This window comes from Sturnira hondurensis, unplaced genomic scaffold (assembly GCF_014824575.4).
Source record: "Sturnira hondurensis isolate 20B ecotype Veracruz unplaced genomic scaffold, ASM1482457v3 Scaffold0006655, whole genome shotgun sequence".
NCBI classification, from domain to species: domain Eukaryota; kingdom Metazoa; phylum Chordata; class Mammalia; order Chiroptera; family Phyllostomidae; genus Sturnira; species Sturnira hondurensis.
The window spans coordinates 2,565,826-2,586,375 of NW_028079286.1; the positions used below are offsets into that span (position 1 = coordinate 2,565,826).

Consider the following 20,550-nt stretch of genomic DNA (forward strand, 5'->3'; position numbering starts at 1 on the left):
GCATCCACAATGGAAAGGAAGACGTAAAACTGTCATTATCTGCAGATGACATGGTACTGTACATTGAACACGCCAAAGACTATAGCAAGAAACTACTAGAACTGATAAATGAATTCAGCAAAGTAGCAGGATACAAAATTAACATCCAGAAATCAGTTGCATTTTTATAGGCCACACAACCAACCAACACAAAGGGAGATTAAGGAAACAATCCATTCACAATTGCTACAAAAAAGAATAAAATACCTAGGAAAAAATCTAACCAAAGATGTAAAAGACCTGTATTCAGAAAATTATGAGACACTGAAAAGACATTAAAGAAAATACAAATAAGTGGAAGCACATACCGTGTTCATGGATAGGAAGAATTAACATCATTAAAATGTCCATGCTACCCAAAGCAATCTATAGATTCTATGCAATTCCTACCAAGATTCCAATGACATACTGCAAAGAATTAGAACAAATATTTCAAAAATTTACATGGAACCACAAAAGTCCCTGCATAGCTACAGTGATCCTGAAAAAGAACAAAATTGGAAGAATCACACTACCTAATGTGAAACTATACAATAATGCTATAGTAATCAAAACAGCATGTTACTGGCATAAAAACAGACACATAAGTCAAACAGAATAGACAGACCAGAAATAAACCTATCCCTTTATAGTCAATTAGTATTTGACAGAGGAAGCAAGCACATACAGCAGGCTAAGTTTATTCAATAAATGGTGTTGAGAAAATTGGACAGATAAATGCAGATGAGTGAAACTAGACCACCTTCTTATACCACACACAAGAATAAATTCAAAATGGATCAAAGACTTAAATGTGAGACCCAAAACCATAAAAACTCTCGAAGAAAACAAAGGAACATAATCTTGGACATTGCTCACAGCAATTTTTTATCAGATATATCTCCCCAGGCAAGGGAAACAAAAGAAAAAATAAACAAATGACACTACATCAAACTAAAAAGCTTTTGCACAGCAAAGGGAATCATCAACCAAATTTTAAAAATCCAAGGTATGGGAGAACATGTTCACCAATACATCTGATAAGGGGTTAATATCCAAAATTTATAAAGAATTTACAAAAAAACTAAACAAACCAATTAAAAAATGAGCAAAGGACCTGAATAGACACTTCTTCAAAGAGGGCATATAGATGGCCAATAGACATATAAAAAGATAGTCTATATCATTAATCATCAGAGAAATGCCAATTAAAACAACAATGAGATGTCATCTCACACCTGTCAGAATGGCTATCATCAATAAAACAAACAAGTGCTGGCATGAGTTTGGAGAAAAGGGAACACTGTTGCAATGTTTGGGGGAATGTAGACTGGTGCAGCCACTGTGGAAAGCAGTATGGAGATACCTCAAAAAATTAAAAAATGGATCTGCCTTTAGACCCAGCTATCCCATTTCTGGGAATATATCTGAAGGAACCCAAAACGCTAAATTGAAAGAACATAAGCACTCCTATGTTCATTGTAGTGTTATTTACAATTGCAAAGATATGGAAGCAGCCCAAGTGGCCATCAGTAGATGAGTGGATAAAACAACTATGGGACATTTTCACAACAGAATATTGCTTGGCCATAGAAAAAGGAGTAAAATTTACCCTTTGCAATAGTATGGGTGGACCTGGAGAACATTATGCCAAGTAAAATAAGACAGTCAGAGAAAGACAAATACCAGATGATTTCACTCACATGTGGAATCTAATGAACAAACTGAACTAACAAGGAAAATGGGGACTGCTCATAGATGGAGAGCAGATGACAGCTAGTGTGGGTGGGGCAGATGAGTGAGGGGAGGGATTGAGGAAAAAGGATTCATGGGCATGGATAACACTGTGGTTATTATGGGGGCATGCATGTATGAGAGGACTAAATGGTAATGGAAATACAATAAAGTTTAAATTTTAAAAAGGGAAAAATAAAAGAAGAAAGTAACTAATTCAAGCTAGAGAAGAGAAGAAGGAAGGTGAAAATGAATAGGGTGAGGAAGCAGGAGATAAAGAGGCACAATAGAAAAAGTGTCCTGAAAGAGAAGATTCTGCTCAGTACTAAATTTGTTACTATAGAAAACTCACCAGTGTGAAACACGCTGTGGAGAGTAGCTTGGTGGGGGCAAAACTACATGCTGAGCAAAATTTCAGATGCAATATAGTGGTGGCCTGAACTAGGCTAGCACTGAAAGTAGGTGACGATGGAGGCCCTCCTGGGTCTCCAATATTACCCTGCAGAAATCAGATGGTTCTATGATATAGTGTTTGGAGAGAAAGTGCAATTTTTTTCTTTAAGCAGAAACACCCAGAAGCCTGGCTATGATTTGCAGAATCTGAATTTCTTAAAGTCAGTGGTTTCTTCAAGATAGTAACCTAAAAAATAATTAGCAGGAACATATTCTGGGTAGCTCACTTGGGTAACCATCACTTTATTAACTCAATCCACACTGCCACGACAATTCAGAGCCCCAGACCATCAGAACATCTCCAAGTGGCAGCAGTACTTCGCCACAGCTAATGCAACAGGTAGCTGTGCATTAAAATAAAAACCGAGTGCACCAAGTGAAAGTCAAATGAGGAAGTTTTCTGTCTGAGGGTATGTTTTAAAGAGGTCAGAGTAGAGGAAAGTGGCAGCAGAACCAAGTTACCACAAAGCAGGTGGCAATACAGCATGTCAAACTCAGACAAACTGCGCAATGGCCACAAATTCATCTTGCAATCAGTATTTTCCTTTCAGTAAAAACATCGTCTTTCACATTACACTAATATTATAAATTTGAATTTGATTGATTTTGTAAGTTTTATTTGTAACTTTTGAATTTTTTAAAATTGTATAACAGCTAAAAGCTTAAGGAATTTATGTGTGTACACCTATATAAATAGTCTTAGAATAAAAATCGGTCAATATGGAGCAGATCATTTTTCCTTTAGAAGGAAGGTCTATCATTACTCAATTTAGAGAAACACTAGCCTTGAAATTCAAACATAATCAGAATTCATATTTTTATTCTATAGCAAACTACTTATGTGACTAGGGCAAGAAACTGAGATTCAGTTTCTTTATCTACAAAATGGCACAGTAATACGTCACCCTGTGATGTAATTAAGTGACCTAAGGAACATGAGATGCTTGACGTGATGCCTGGAACCGGTAAACATTCCATAAATGGTAGTAGTTGTTAATAATAACACCATTATTATCTTTAGTACTGTTAAGAATAAAACATCTTACGAGTTGCTGAGAAGGTCATTTTCACATTTGCCATCAGGCAGCTCACCCTGCTTTTCAAACTCCCCGTGGATCACTGCATCCTTGTGTTTGGATTTGCTCTGCCTTCAAAGTTCTTTCCACTCTTTTAAAGATGGATGGAAATCACTTCCAACAAAAATTATACTCAAGTCTACTCTACACACCCAATATATTTCCACAATTCACCACCTTCTACATTCTGTTACCAATCTATCTTAGTGTTTTTTCAAATCCAAGCATTTAGAAGGAATCTAATTCCAATTCTATCTCCATCTGGCTGTGTGACTAACCTTGGACAAATACTCAGAACCTCTCTAGGTCTCAGTTTCCTTAGCTATAAAACCAATGCAAGGCATACACTGTCTCCAAGGTCTCAGCTAGCTTTCTGGTTATTTGACTTAGCATTCCTTCTTAACTATAGTTTCTGAAGTCATCCCTGTTGAACCTGACAGCCTCAGTAAACTTGTTTAAGTGAACTATGAAATGAACCTCCTCCAAGAATTTTGGCCCCTCAATCTCAAAGCCATTCTCTTTACATGTAAATGAAACCCCCTTGACTGTTTCCTCCAAATTCTCTTATTAACTATATACTAGTATGTAGGGAGTTTTCTACTGTATTTAGCTTTTACACAATATAAACATCTTATTGTTTTAAATATCCTTTGTCTGTCATTCATATTACTACTACATAGTATAGTTTCATGACCACTTATTCCTTATTTTTTAATCAAACAAAATTGATGACACAATGACTTGCACAAAACAAAGGATCAGCGATTTAAACAATGTTCCTATACTTTCAAATCATGTAGTCTTCTGATTCTTAAATAAGTCGCTTTAACATTTCATGTAGTAATGGCTTGGTGATGATAAACTCCTTTAGCTTTACCTTGTCTGGGAAGCACTTCATCTGCCCTTCCATTCTAAATGATAGCTTTGCTGGGTAGAGTAATCTAGGTTGTAGCTCCTTGCTTTTCATCCCTTTGAAGACTGCTTGCCAGTCCCTTTGTAGAAACTCTTGCCTTCAAAGTTTCTTCTGAGAAATCAGCTATCAGTCTTATGGAAACTCCTTTGTAGGTAACTCTCTTCTTTTCTCTTGCTGCTTTTAAGATTCTCTCTTTATCTCTAACCTTTGGCATTTTAATTATGATGTGTCTTAGTGTGGTCCTCTTCAGGTCCATCTTGTTTGGGACTCTCAGTGCTTCCTGGACTTGTATACCTATTTCCTTTACCAAATTAGGGAAGTTTTCTTTCACTTTTTCAAATAAGTTTTCAATTTCTTGCTCTTCCTCCTTTCCTTCTGGCATCCTTCTATGATGTCTTCTCCTTCTATGATTTGGATGTTGGCGCATTTGGCGATGTCCCAGAGGCACCTTATACTATCCTTGTTTTTTTATTTTTATTTTTTTCTTCTTTCTGTTCTGATTGAATGCTTACTTCTTATGTTTCAAATCGTTGATGTGAATCCTGGTTTCATCCCCTCCACTGCTGGTTTCCTATGGATTATTCATTATTTCACATAGTCTAACCTTCATTTCTTCCTGGGTCTTTTTTTTTTTTTAGTTTTATTTATTTATTTTTAGAGAGAGAGGAAGGGAGGGAGAAAGAGAGGGAGAGAAACACCAATGTGTGGTTGCCTCTCACATGGCCCCCACTGGAGACCTGGCCGGCAACCTAGGCATGTGCCGTGACTGGGAATCGAACCGACGTTCCTTTGGTCAGCCCAAGCTCAGTCCACTGAGCTACACCAGCCAGGGCTTCCTGGGTCTTTTTTGTTTTTGCCATACTCAATGCATTCTTTGAGCATCCTGATCACCAGTGTTTTGAATTCTGCATCTGATAGGTTGGTTATCTCTGTTTCATTTAGTTCTTTTTCTAAGGTTTTGTTCTGTTCCTTCATTTGGATCATATTTCTTTGTCTCCTCAATTTGGCAGCCTCCCTTTATTTGTTTCTGTGTACTAGGTAGAGTTACTCTGAGTCTCCATCTTAGTACTGTGGCCTGTTGTACAAAGGCACCATAAATTGTGTGGGGGCAGAGCCTTAGCTAATCACCAGCTTGGTGTAACCCACTTCACCACTTTATGGCTCTGTGTGAGGGGGAGGACTCAGATAGGGTACAAAGCCACTGCCTGGCTTCTAGAGGTTTGACCAGCACTCACTCTTTGCAACTGATGCACTTTCAGCTATTGCCTGGTGGTGAATCCCAGGGGCGTAGGTCTGCATATGTTTTAAGTCTGTGTGGACCCTTTAAGCAGAGTCTCCTGAAAATCCAGTAGTTTCTTTTGCCACCTCAACTCCCACTAGTTTTTACAGCCAGGAATTATGGCGAATTATCTTCCTGACACTGGAACCCTCGACTCTGTGGTCTGACCCACAGCTGGGATGCTTGCTTCTAAAGCATCCCTCCCAATTTTTATCCATCACACTTGAATGTGGGACCACCCACTCTGCCACCACCACCTATCTGCACCACACTGCGACTGCATACCTTTCTGCCCATCTCCATGTGTGCCCCACCTACTTGTCTATATGAAGGTGGCTTCTTTAAATCCTGGGTAGGATTAAGCTGTATGGACTACCATACAACTCAATTTTCTGATGGTTTTTGGTGTTATTCATTTTGAGGTCTAGTTGTAAGTCTTCCTGTGGTTGTGCGAGGAGGCAAAGAACGTTTACCTACGTCTCCATCATGACTGCAAGTACCAGTCAAGGTGAATTTTCTCAGTCCAAATGATTATATAGTATTGTTTAATGCTATTTCCAAAGTTGTAGTTTTTAAAGGCCTTTAATCAGCTGAGATTTACTATAAAAGGTTAATTTACTAAAGAAGGATTCTGGCAAATATGTAAACAACCTAAAATGTAATTATCTAGAGTATTGCCTTTAATTGCTAATTCTCTCAACTACTAAGAGTAAAATCTATTTGTAACTGGATATCTGGATTTGGGTAGTAGTTCAAAGTAGTTAAACATTTAAAATAGAATATTCCAGATGTTAGGACAATCATAATTACACCAGTGTGCAACTATTCAACTATGCCATTCTAAGTCTCCAGGGCACAAACCATATCTAATTCCCATGCTTGACTGAGAAACTTCAGTATTGGAACCTAATAAATGAGTACAACAAAAACTGCTTGTAATCATATGTGGATGAGTCATTTTATATCTTACAACTCTTAAGTATGTCAAAGTAAAGTCAACTAAGATTTAAAAGAACAAATTACTGCTATATAGCTGATGTTCACAGTGCTCTAATACTAAGTACTCCTGATTCTCCTTGATTTATTTAAAAATAGTTGCAAAGAAAATAATCATTCAACTTCTGTTAGCTTAATATAAATAACAACAAATATACAATTGTTTATTAAATAGATTAACTTTGGTATATTTTTAGCTCTCCCATTTTTCTCTTCTAAAATCCCCAAACTTCCTGAATTAGAAACATTATTTCCTGTAAGATCAAGAAATGTCCACTAATATTACTATCAGATTAAGTAAAATGTGATTAAAAAGGCAAACTCTCTTTTAACATACCCACAGACTATTTCAACAGGAAATACACCTAATTATGTCATGAGTCACCGTTTTGGACTCTGTGCTCCATTCCAACAGGGTAGAAAATTGGCTGCAGTCACAAAGGAGATATGTTTTTATTAATATAAAGACAAATTATTATTTTGCTCACTTTAGAAATGAATTTTGTTACAGGAAATTATATCCACTGCTGCCAAAAAGAATTAATAAAACACAATAACTAGTGGAAACCACAGTATTTCAAAGTCATTGGTGAGAAAGGACAAGTGTACTTTGGAACTTTAAGAATTCAATTTCATCAAAGGAATCTGGACATATGCCTGTTATTTAGGGACAAAGATTGGCTCTTCAATAATTGAGTCAACAGGTAATGAGCTTACAATCACGTCACCTTAATGATGTTAACAATGAGTTCGCCAGGGCTGTGCAGCCTGCCTTTCACTGAGGAACCACTGGAAAAAAGGGAGAATTTCGGAGGTTTTGAAGAGCTTGATTTGAAACCAAACAGCTCTCTCATGCTCACACTAGCTCTCTTCTCTCTTCTTTCTCTCTCTCTTCTCTCTCACATATTCTCATCCTTCCCCACACTTCTAATGTTCCCAGTAAGGTTAAGGTAAAATTCTCGCTTCTTTCCAGTGTTCCATCCATCTTCACGTGGATAAGTAAACACCATGGGAAGCCTACCCGTTGTGCAGGCATGTCTCTACACCTCAGAAAGCTCTTCTGCTTGGATTTAATATTTTGCATTTCAAATTCTTTTAGATGTAGAGTTCAGCCTGCCCATGCTCACAGTGAGCCACCCCTGGAGGCTGCTCAATAACTGAACCCACCCCCTTTTTATACACATTCTTTCTCTAATGCAAACTCCAGAGAGGAAAACTGCTTCTCCCTGATTACTTAACCGCCTAACTTTATTTAATCAGGTATATTTTAGGAAATAGAGACTGAAACTTTATATGGAAAAGCTTTGCTACATTTCCAAATACTGTCATATTTAAGATGTGAAGACATTCTCAGAGCTACACTTCAGGTTCTAATCAAATATTTAACACCTATGACCACGCACATCATGGGACTTGTATTTTTTCTACGTGTAATATTTACTGGATTTAAAAGTAGTTTTTAATAGGAATTTGACTGCCATTATGCTATTCATTGAACTGTAAGACACTAGGGAATTTTAGCTGCAGGTCATATCATGAAGTGCCCAGAAATTCTTAAAAGACAAAACTGAATGAACTATCTCAGAAATCTCCCATCCAAACACAGGCTAAGATAGCCAAGAAATTCAAACATCAGATAAGCTGGTCTAGACAGTGACTGTGAACACTGACTATATATATGAGTCATTTGGGAAAGCTTTTTAAATCCTGGGTCTTTAATTCTCAGATGATTTCTTTGAACAGTTAACTAATACAGTATAAATTCCATCTGTACTACTGGGTTGGCCAAAAAGTGCGTTACCATTTTTACCATAAAACAAAAAAACACATTTTGCATTTTCACCAATATTGATTTGGATATTTTGAGTATGTCAGATATCTCCGGCTATTGGCTTCTTGTGGTAGAGGCCAGTGGTGCTGCTAAACATCTTCCAATGCATAAGACAGTCTCACAGCAGAGTTGTTTGGCCAAAACGTCAATAGCACCTCCTCCATACACTGCACAAATCTTTTTTTTGCATTTCAGTTGCAGTTTCATCTTTCTTGAAATAATAAAGCACAGTATGTTGAAAATGTTGCATATTTCCTTCCATCTAAAATATTAAAATGGCTGCACAAAAATTCACCAATTTTGGTTTTTTAAAAAAATGCACTCTGATATGACAGCTGTCACAATACAACCTAACAAAATTGTTTTGAATAAAGTTAAAGACAACTAAGCACTACTAGAGCCATCATATGGAAAAAACATATGGACTCTTTGGCCAAACCAATATATGTTTGACCTAAATATAAGAGCCCTGAAAAGTTTATTTCTTCTTAAATTGCATTTGGAAACATTGTCGTTCATTAACCAATGTTATTGTATTTAATTGTATAATTTGAATTCCAATGTAACAAGGACTAAATTTCCATACTGAATACCAGAAGTGCCCTAAAAGATAAAACCCTGGAATTCAGTTTCTAGTCTTTTACAATTTATGGGACAACAAAACAAATTTATTTTGTACATAATTTTTATAATGTTATGAATAAAACAATAACTCTCCTCTACATAACGCTATTCTTGCCAAATATTCATTACTTATAACTCTACTCAACATTTTCACAGAAATATAGTGTACCTGGAAGAAGTCTAACACTGTCTCTTCTAAAGTTTCACTCTGCAACTCGAAAGCATAACTGAAGATTTAATATCTTTCAATACTAGGCAAAGGATGACCTAAGTCTTCCATGTTTAAGGTACAAGCATGCTTCTGGCTTTAGAGTTTGAGTTCATTATAAATTGCAAAATTATAAGAGACACATAGCACTAAAATCCAAAGTAGTCAGGTATTTTTCTTTTTGAGTTTTTAATGGTTTTCCAAAAGATTCGTATTGGATAGCTTTAAAAAATTAGTCTTTGAATTGAAAAATAATTAAGAAAGGAAAAAACAGTTATCTGAAAAATAAAATATTTTGTTTACTTTACCTAAGTGAAACTACGTTTCTTCCGTTTTAAAGAGTAAATACCAGATAAACAAGGAAACTATTTCAAGTGATGGTTTCTGGTCATTCACTTATCTAACAACAGCAGTAATATCTCTGATCCTCCTAATTTCACTCAGGTTTCATATTATAAAAACTGTCCAAATTGGCAGTCAAAGATTATTACCATAAAAGAGATAATTGATTAGGATCAGCAAAATGTTGATAGAGGGGAAAATACCAATGTGGACCTGTACAGCTTTTCCTCAATAATCTCTGATGAGTGAACAGGAGTTCAGTTGCTGCAGCAATAGGCCCAATTGCTACAAGCAATAAGTCTTTAAACAATCAGTGAAATATTAAGGTGGCTTAATTTAAAATTCCTACTCCATCTCATTTAAATGAACGAGGGGCAAAGAGGCCTCTGGCTTTCTTCCCATCTACAGGGTCCAGACAGGAAAGGTTTAGAAAGGAAGAAAGGGCATCGCCTCATTTCCACAGTGTAACACCTGCTACATTATGAAATGTCTGCTAATGTAGCTTCTCTTGAGCCCATAGACACTTGGCATGTTATGTAGCTGACGACTCTGAGGTAATATTTACAGTAGCTTCTCCCTCTCTAGAATGAAATCAAAACAGAAAGCACATGAGGATGATCTGGCTGTTTGCTGTGCTATTTCTGCCTTTTCCCTGGAAGAGAGAGAGGACCAAGAATGGGCTCTGACGGCTCCCCTCTCAACTGCTCAGTCCTTGCCCTGCTGTTATAAGAATAATTTCCAAAAGAGTCATTCCTGCATCAATCTTTACTTACTAAAGTGAAGGGGAGCTTTTTTCATGAATCTACCCTACCAAAATATAAACTCTTTATCCAATATTCCCCACTATACAAAATATACTTACATCATTGCTTACCTACAATATAAACATTCTGTGCACAAATTTGATGACAGTACAATTTTGCCTTGTGATTGTATGGATTTTCATTAATTTGATTGTACCACTACTATCTCTATTTAGCTTGCAAATTTAGACACAGAAATATTTGCTTTGTGGGTTGGAGGGGGACAAAAAAAAAAATATCTGCCTTGTGTTTTATCTCTTCCAAGCCACTAATACACAATTATAATGAGGACCATGAAGAAGAGAAACTCTTCTGGGTATTTCCCATATAATAACCGCATTACACTTCCTTTCCTTCCCAAGCTCTGCTTCATCCTCCACCCTTCTTTGTCCCCATCTGTGTCTGGGGAGCTGACCCCTGTGGACTGTATCATCAGTTTCCTTGCCCTCTGGCTTCCTGAAGGGATCTGCCACTAGGAGGTATTGGCAAAATATGAGACTGTGGTAGGCGAAAAGGTTGGAGCATTATTAACTACCTCACACACTGCTTCCCCAGGCCTTACAGGAGTTCTGGCCTCACCTGTGTTCCTCTGTGGCTAGAAATCCCAAGAGGCAGCCTCTCTTCCACGGCTCCAGCAGTTGCCAGGCTGCACTGACACAGTTCCCTCCCTTGCCCCTTTAGGAAGAGGGGCAGTGGCTACTTCCTACTAGCATTAGTCTCTGGGCACCTGACCATTTCTTGTTAGCTTCATTAATGCTGCCCACACCTCTGTAACTGCTCCCTTCATTAAGCTCTGTTCTGTTAATTCTCATCACGGTGCATCACCTGTACGTGCCAGGACCCTGACTGATATAGTACCTTAATATAAACGACTTACTAAAACTCTCCAGTCTCCCAAAAAAGAAAATATGCTTCATGTGAAGCATAAACTCTTCACTGAATTCCAACAGTTAAAATCAAATTAAAATAGTTTTCAGGTAGTCATACAGAGGACCCGCAGTTGGAGCAAAGAAAGAAAAAAATACTTTAGGTAGCATCTATTAGAATTCAAATACTAGCATGGTGTATATATTTTCAAAAACTTCAAGGAACTTCAAATAAATATTAATGCTCTTCTATTATTCAGTAATTCCTAAGAGTTCATCACTATGCATTTTTCAAAAACCCAGATGTCAACCCTAGACTCTATCCAATTCAGGATACGGCGACACTTCACAAGCCAAACAAATAAACAAACAAACAAAAAGCACACAAAAACTTAGCAAACTGTATCACAAAAGAAATAATAATAATAAAAGTAGTAAAAAAACAAAACAAAACAAAACCAGCATTGATATCTCTGCCTTTTCCCCTTGACAAGTTCAACAAGACAAGAGCAAATCTGAAAATTCTAACTGGTTATTTCCCATCCTCTATCCTGCCTCCTTTCCCTCTAACAATTATTACAACTACTAGGTATTTGTAATAAGTAATGACTCAGCAGTCCCTGTAAGCTCAAATGTAAATCATTAGCCACTAATATTGCTGTCAACACATTTACCAGTGTTGTTGCTATACAACACTTTAATACAAGTAAAAGGATGACTTTTTCCCTTTGACGTTTCTTCTTATAATGAGCCTGTCGTCCAGACCGTGGAAGAAAATGGAACACATACAAAAGTTGCTAATTAGCATTCAGAAAGAGAATCTTTTTTGCTTGTACAGTTCTGTCTCCATGAATTTTCCAAAAGGATGCCTCCTTCCAAATATAAAACATTTAATTTCATTCTCAACATGGGTTGGAGACACGAAAAGTTAATATAAAGGCTCGCTCTAATTCATAACATTTCACTCCCCATTTCACTCCACACTTTAAAGCTCTTTTAAAGTGTTCAAGTATTTTCTTAAAAAAATGTCATATATTTACATGCAGCTTTTAAATTCATTCTCTCATTTGATCCTTATAAGTCCTTCTCTCAAAGGACAGTCAGGTGTTCTACAGGTCAGGCAGGATAAAAAGTCAGAAAGGTAGGTAGTATCTGGCTAAACATCCTTGCAAGTAAAAAGGAGAATTTCTTATTATTATCTCACAATGGAGTAACACTAGTGATTCTCACTAGTAATTTAACACAGAGCCTGCATGAAACCAAATAGCAGGTGCTAACATGCATAGATATCTCAGAAACAAAAACAAAGTTAATACTAAAAGATATCAACCCACTACAAGAATATTATATATAGCACAGGGAAAATAACAGCATAAATAAATACATATGGAAATGTACTTTTCTCTCAAAGGGCGAGTGACATAAAAATGCATGTTTTTAAATAAATGCTTTATTTAACTTACATATGGTAAAAACTCCTGAGTAAAAGCAATCGGGGTCAAAGAGATCACAGGAATGAGTTAGCAGGATGGTAAGAAAGGTAAGGAGGGACAAATCTCTTCACATAACAGTGACAACTAGTCAACTGGCCTTGTCATTCATTCAACCAATACCAACTGCATAACCCATTGTCCAAAGTAGTCTAAGAAATACTATGATGAGTAAGTAAAAAATCTTGCATTCAAGCAGCTTATAGCCTAGTTGGAAGATAATACACACACACAGATAAAACATTCATTAATTCAACATTTCCTGAGTGGTTGCAGGAAGGCACTGAGTTTGGCACTGTGAGAAATACAAAAATAAATGAACTTGGTGCTCCAGGGAGTGACAGTCTGGTACAGAAGATAACAGAGTTTTGCAGGTTATGAATGGTGAACATGAGAAGGTCCAAATAAAATTCTATGTGAATTCCAAAAAGGGAGGAATGATTCCTAACTGGGGGGTTAGGGAAGATGACAAGAAGTAGATATGTGAAATAAAATGTATGCTGGACTCGGGTATCCACTGACCGGAAAGGAGAGACATTCTAAGTGAGGGTCAGATGCATGTAAAGACAAAGACTTTGGAAAGTAAAGGGAAGAGAGAGGGGGCAGTGAGTACATAAAGTTTGGGGGGAAAGATCCCGGGCTATGTGAAAGTTAGTGGGAAGGATGGGGAAGTCAAGTCCAGGGAGTTCAAATGGGAGTCTAAAAAACTTAGGTGGTTGATGATATATGGGGCATAGGAAACGGTAGCACACAGAGTATAAAGAATTCTAATGTCAATGATAAGAAAAAAGGAAAGTCAGGTTAACAATTACAGAGTAGATAATTCACTTAGGCCTAGAAAAGCAGGCATGACTCTCACAGGTTGTTCTAGATTATATAAACTGATGAAAGCCATGATTCAAACAAGGCCAGAAACTCTTTGGTTGGTAACCTTCCCTCTCAGTCCTGGGAACCAACTCAATTTTAGTATTTTCTTAGACATGTTAGCTGCGAAATGACATAGGCCTGAATAAAACCAAACTTCGTGAATAAAGCCTTTAACACACACACACAAGGACGCAGTCACACACATCCCTACCAACCCCGCTTCACATCTTTTTTGCTAGGATACTTCTATTTTTTGCTATTTCTTCTAGTTACAAAATTAATGTATGTTTCACCATAGACAATCTAGTCTTCTCATCAATATTAATTTTAATACTGACATGAAACATAGTTGTTGTTGTTGTTTTTTTTTTACAATAGCTGCAATTCCATGCTGAGAGCCAGTGTGCCTGGAAACGAGCCAAATGCCCAATGCTGATCGTACTGATCAGCCCAAAGATAATACTGGCCTTTCCAAGAATCACTTGGGGCTCTACTCCTAAATGCCAAAGGAGACTGCTTATGGACTGCCTCCAGACCTCTTGACTGTATGAGTTAAAGAGGCCCAAAGTAATCTCTTAAGATACAAAAAAAGAAAAAGAAAAAGGACAGAAAACCTTGAATATAGTAAACACCAATGTAGACAGTTGGTTGTATACTCATTATATAAAGGTGCACAGGTTTAGGCATATTCATAGATAAATTTATTTTTATCAGAGATTACCTAGATTACAGTACTTTCAACCTAAATGGATTTGAATGGACTAGAACTCAGAAAACCAATGAGTCAGTACTTATAGCACGTTTTGAATATGTCTAGTAGGTCTTTTGGTTCTCACAAAACCAGTTAGTGAAATAGTTGAGTTTTATACGAGGGTAGTTTGATGTAGAGGTTAAGAACATGAAGTATAAACTTAATCAGAACTGATATGAACCTCAGCTACGATTGACTGCAACTGTGTGAGCTTGGGAGAGTTACTGAATCTTTCAAAGATATAAGAAAATAGAGAAACACTTGTGATAATTAAAAAATTAATACATGGCTGCCCTGGCTGGTGTGGCTTAGTGGACTGAGTGCCAGCCTATGAACCAAAGGGTCTTCAGTTCGATTCCCAGTCGGGGCACATGCCTGGGTTGAAAGACAAGCCCCCAGTAGGGGGTGTGTGAGAGGCAACCACACATTGATGTTTCTCTCCCTCTCTTTCTCCCTCCCTTCTCCTCTGTCTAAAAATAAAATAAATAAAATATTTAAAATAAGTAATTAGCCCTGGCTGGTGTAGCTCAGTGGATTGAGCGCGGGCCTGCGAACCAGACAATCGCGGTTCGATTCCCAGTCAGGGCACATGCCTGGGTTGCAGGCCAGTTCCCAGTTCCCGGTTCCCGGCAGGGGACACATGAGAGGTAACCATACACGCTGATGTTTCTCTCTCTCTCCTTACCTTCCCCTCTAAGATAAATAAATAAAATCTTTAAAAAAAATAAAAATAAAATAAAATAAATAATTAAAAAATGAATATATGGAAGGCTATCATTAAATGGCAGTTTATTAATAATAAACAATCATCACCAATTTATAGAGAAATGTACTATCCTTCAAGAATTAGCACTATTTACTTTTTAAATTATAAAAATATACACATTAATTTCTTTAAATTTTGAAAAATAATTTTATTTTCATGGTCCAATTACAACTAAGTTTATGTATTTGGAAAAGCATCTATAGTACTTGTCCCTATTTTTTTTAATGGACCAGATTTGGGAGTTGCAATGTATGTTAAGTTCCCATAATAGAAATACAGAACACTAGAAGTTTCATTCTCAAATTCTTCCCCTTAGGTAGACCAAGAAAAAGCAAAGCAGACCAGGTATGTCTTGTATACCTGTGTATAGCAGACCAGGTACGCTATCTTGAATGCTCTACGATGTACCATAATATTCTCTAAGGCTCAGCTCTGTGAAGTGTTTTACAGTTCCCCTCAAACCCATGATCTCTTCTTCCCTGATCCCCCGTATCTCTCATATAGCACTTCTCATTCCCTGCATTGCAGCTATCCATGCTCTTTTCTCACCCACTATTCCCTCCCCTCCCTTCCCCTTGCTCAGTCTCCTAGAGCTGGAGCTTTAAAATTGAGGACTGTGAGACTCCTGAAATTATACAAAAAAGTAGTGTTTCTGTAGGTACAAATACCTTTTCCTGGAGAAAATGTACATATTCATCAAATTCTCAAAAAGGGTCTGAGAGCCCTGGCTGGTTGGAGGATCAGCCAGTTTACCAAAATGTTGGGGGTTCTATTTGTGATCAAGGTACATACTTATGCTGCCAGTTCAATCCCTGACTGGGGAACGTAATATTTGTCCTAGGTGATACGGCTCAGTTGGTTGGAGCATCGTCCCATAAACCAAAAGGTCATAGGTTCATTTCCCAGTCAGGGAACATGCCTAGGTTGCAGGTTCAGTCCCCAGTTGGGGCTCACGTGGGAGGTATCTGATTGCTGTTTCTCTCCCTCCCTTTCCCTCTCTCTAAAATCAATGGGTATGTCCTCAGGTGAGGGTAAAAAGGAAAAAAAAAGATCTGGGACTCATAAAAGGTATAGGTATAAAGCCCTGGTCTAGGAAAAGATGTGATATAATTCTTGTTAGATCCTCTACAGTGCCTAGCATCTGCCTACATATAAAGAGAAATATTTGTCAGTTTAACATTTTATTAATAAATGATAAAATTAATGTAAGGTGTTTAATACAATGTTTTAAATTAATATTTTCTCATATAACCACCTCATTCTCTCATCTTAATAATAAACAGTTTCTGAAAGGAGAATCATGGTTACCAGGGCCTAAGGGGAGGAGGAAATCACAAGTTATTGTTTATCGGGTTCAGTTTCAGTTTGGGGAGAAGAGAAAGTTCAGGAGATGGATGGTGGCGGTGACTGCATAACAATGTGAATGTACTTAATGCCACTAAACTGTTCATGTATATTTTACTGCAATAAAAAATACAACTTTTTATTCTCATATAACATTAAGCAACTATTACAAGGCAGACTCTTCATCAGATAAGAGGAATAAGAAATGCATTGGTTAAATTTTAGGATATAAGAAAGAAATCCTCAAAGTAGAAGCAAATCTTAACCCCAGTCTACACGTTGTTGGTTTTAGAGCATAAGCGCAAATTAAAACAGGGTGATAAAATCATAAATTCTGTCCAAACAGACAAGCTTTTATCTGGGTAAACAAAGGTAAATTGCTTGGGCACTTCAGTTTATCTGTGTGAAGCAAATTAAATTTTTTCAAGGTACCAAGTCACAACTCAGGAAAGAAATGATAATTTAGTCCAAGTTCATTGATGTATTGTCTACATGAATAACACAATCATTCTGGATACTTGCAATAGGCATTTTAAAGCATCAGGAACACATTTTATTCAATAAACATTTAGTGAGTATTCTTAAGCCTAAGAACTATAAAAGTCTCAAAACTATCTAGAAAAAGAAAAAGTAGGCTGTACAGTATGCTGATTATAAAGAAGAAGAATTCTTTTCCTATGGTACTTCACTCTACTCCCAACTCATACTTTAGAGCCTGCCTCACTAAAGAAAAAGTCTGACCCCATTGGGTTACAAATGTATTTAAACATAAAAAATATTCATATTAACATGCTATATTGATGTTTCCAAACAATGTATATATGGTTTCAAAAACATAGATTCTACACCTTTTGATGATTATATTTCAGTGATATTGCTCGGTTATTTATTACCAATAAATAACTGATTTGCAAAGACATATAAACATTCTATTATCTTTCTAAAAGTCCTCACATAGAAGAGAGATTCACAAATATTTCCTCAGTGGAATCTAGGTAAGATTCACTTAAAAACAGAATTAACATAAAAACTAACTATGAAATTCCGTATCATAAAAAAAGATATCCCCTACTATGATGAAGTATTGTGTATTCAAAGTAAGCTAATGTGTTTATTGCTCTCTTGACTTTAACATTAAATAATTAGCAGAATATAAAATTTCTCCATAGTTAAATTTACCAAAAAGCCAAATTTTCCTAATATTTACTCATTCAGGAGTATGCACTCAGTAAGTATTTCCTTAGTGCCTGGCATACATCAGGCACTGCGCGGTAAGTGCCGGACAGCTGCGGACCTCAAGTAGCCATGTTCTACCTAAACACTACTGCTTTTCCAGAACACAGATTTACATCAGCACCTCAAGTGTCTTTGTGTTTTTGAAAACAACCATTCTGGTAATAGTTTGAAAAATTTAATTTATGAACCTGATCTCTGATTATGCTTATTAAGATATAAACATTTTTGCCTGACATGGAGTTTGTTTTTGTATAAGGCAGCAAGCAGCACACCATCAAAGACAGCACAAAATAAAAGACAGAAAACTGTACGTGAACAACAATTAAAATAAATAATTTTTTAAAAGACAGTACAAATTATTTTAAACTTTAAGATTTACCTGAAATGGGAACATTCTGTGAGACCGATAACTGCACATCTCCAGTACCCGGTGGCATGTCAACAACTAAATAGTCCAGTTGGCCCCAATCTACCTACAAATCAAGATGACACAGATAACATCATTGTACAACAATTGCAGTAAAAACAAATAACAGCTTTCACTTGAGCTATTACCGAAAGCCAGGGACTGTGCTGAGGACAATATGTGAAAGGTAAATAAATGAATGCACAAGGGACAGTCCCTGACTCCAGCAGACCTCTGAATGAGAAGGTTAAATTTGCAAATGGATCCGCATCCCCACTACACATATACACAAATGGTGAACCCATTTCACAATGGGCTTCCATTCAGGATTGACCATTTATTTTCACTGAGAACCGCCCGTATTTTACCCAAGAAAGCCTTAGCTTCTTGTACCTTGGACAAACGCCTCAGCATTTCCTATGGCAGCTACTAATAGAAATTTTAAAAGTTTGTTATTTTTCCTTTGTAAAACACAAAAATAATGAAAACCTAAAGTTAACAGTAAGAAAACTTTAGAGGTATGAGTTCCAATACTACAGTATTTTGATTGTTTCTTTACAGGCATTTTTCTAAGTATCCATGTCTAGAAAATTCAGCTATATAACCAAGTCCTTAAGACTCAGCCTCAATTTAAACAGGTCTCAAGGGTGCCCGGGCTCCTTTCTCCTCAGAAAGTTTCTCCAAGTCTCCAGTCCCAGTGAATGGTGTGCCCTAAGATCCTCTCAGTTGCCAAAGGGAGAAGCTTGGGATCGTTTTTAATTCCTTCCTTTTCCTCACTATACCAGTCACTTATATTTTACCTTTTAAAAATCTCCCCAGTGTATCTACTTCTCTCTTCCTACTGCTAGAACCCAACGGAGGCCACAACCATCTTTCTCTAAAGTCTCTGAACCAATCTCTGCTCCAGCACGGCCTGTCTAGCCTGTTCCTAACACCAATGAAAAATGGTCTATCTAAAATGCAAATCCGATAGTGTCACTTTTTTTTGTATTTTTTTATTTAATTATTGTTCAAGTACAGTTTTCTCTCTTTTACTCCCATCCCAGCCCACCCCGCAGTGCTCCCCACCTCCCTCCCATTTCCACCCCTCTTAGTTGTTGTCCTTTATACTAGTTCCTGAAAATCCTTCCCCTTTTTCCCTGAAATTCCTTCCCCTCTCCCCTCTGGTCCCTGTCAGCCTGTTCTCTATTTCAGTGTCTTTGGTTATATTTTGCTTGCTTATTTGTTTTGTTGTTTAGCTTCCGGTTAAAGGTGAGATTATATGGTATTTGTCTTTAACTGCCTGGCTTATTTCACTCAGCATAATGCTTTCCAGTTCCATTCATGCTGTTGCAAAAGGTAGGAGCTCCTTGATAGTGTCACTTTTTGTTTAAAACTCTTCTATTGCTTTTAGGACCAAGTCGGAGCTTAAGCTCCAGAGAACTTTGCTTGGTCTTCTTCACTTGCTAATGCCTCCTCATTCTTCAGATCCCAGCTTGAAATTTACTTCCCCTAACTTCTGTTAGATTAGATATGGTGTTCCTACTGTGTACTTCTCCTATTCATTCATTCACCCACTCACTCATGAAATGTTTATTGAGTACCTACCATATATTAGGCATTGAGCTAGGTATTGATAATTAAGTGGTATCATGGTCCCTAGCCTCACAGAATTTATAATATAGGGGGAGACACATATTAAGGACATTATGAAATAACCTGTGCAAAGGGGAAAGGTTAGCATATGAAAAGGTTAGCATATGCTGTTCAGTTCAGAAACTGAACATCAACAAAGTCAGAGCAGTGATGAGGAAAAGGGTCACAGTCATTTTTATTTGTTTCACGGTCTATCTTTTCATGAAACTGTAGCTGAGTTAGAATGCCCAGCACAGAATGGACACATGTAGATGCTTAATAAACTATTCTTACAAGGAATGAATGAATAAATGAACACATACAAAGGTTTTTTAAACATAAGTGTATACAATCTCCTATCTTGCTTCTTAAAAAATAATGTGAAATAAGCCTTTTCCACATAGTGATATATTTTTTAAAATTAAAGTTTAGATGATATTGGGTCAAACAGATCATTCATGCTGTAACACATTTACTCAATACGTATTTACTGAGACTCAATTTGGTGCCAGGCACTCTCCAAGTGATGGGAATAGAACAGTGAACAAAACAAAGTCCCAGCCGCTATGAAACTAACATTTTAGTGAGGGAGACAGACAGACAAACAGAAAGACAAATCAGATGCTATAAAGAAAACGAGTATCCCTTACTATACAAAATGATTTGGTTCCTGATTCAGACATCCAAATCAAATAACAAGAAATATTTCAAAATCTTTTTAATTTCAGAATTTCAAAATACAAGTAGTAAGAGTTCAGATAGCAAAGGATTTGTCAAAGAATTTCTTTGGATCTCCTTAGTTTCCACGGTCAGATGGTGAAAGATACTTGAAGAGTAGGGGAGAAACAGAATGACAGAAGGTGATCCTTTAGACGGGGCAGTCAGGGCACTGTGTGAAGTGAGAGAATAACTGATGCAGTTATCTGAATGAAA

The 20,550-nt window shown here is 36.9% G+C and overlaps 1 protein-coding gene across 2 annotated transcripts in view; it reads right to left on the reverse strand.

Moving 5' to 3' along the window:
• The window catches only part of NUBPL (NUBP iron-sulfur cluster assembly factor, mitochondrial), a 253,234-nt gene that overhangs the window by 37,531 nt on the left and 195,153 nt on the right, over positions 1-20,550 (reverse strand). For both annotated transcript variants that reach the window (XM_037050263.1, XM_037050264.1), the window contains one exon: positions 17,977-18,070. In XM_037050263.1, the coding sequence (XP_036906158.1) occupies positions 17,977-18,070 (94 nt within the window). The remainder of the gene's footprint in view (positions 1-17,976; positions 18,071-20,550) is intronic.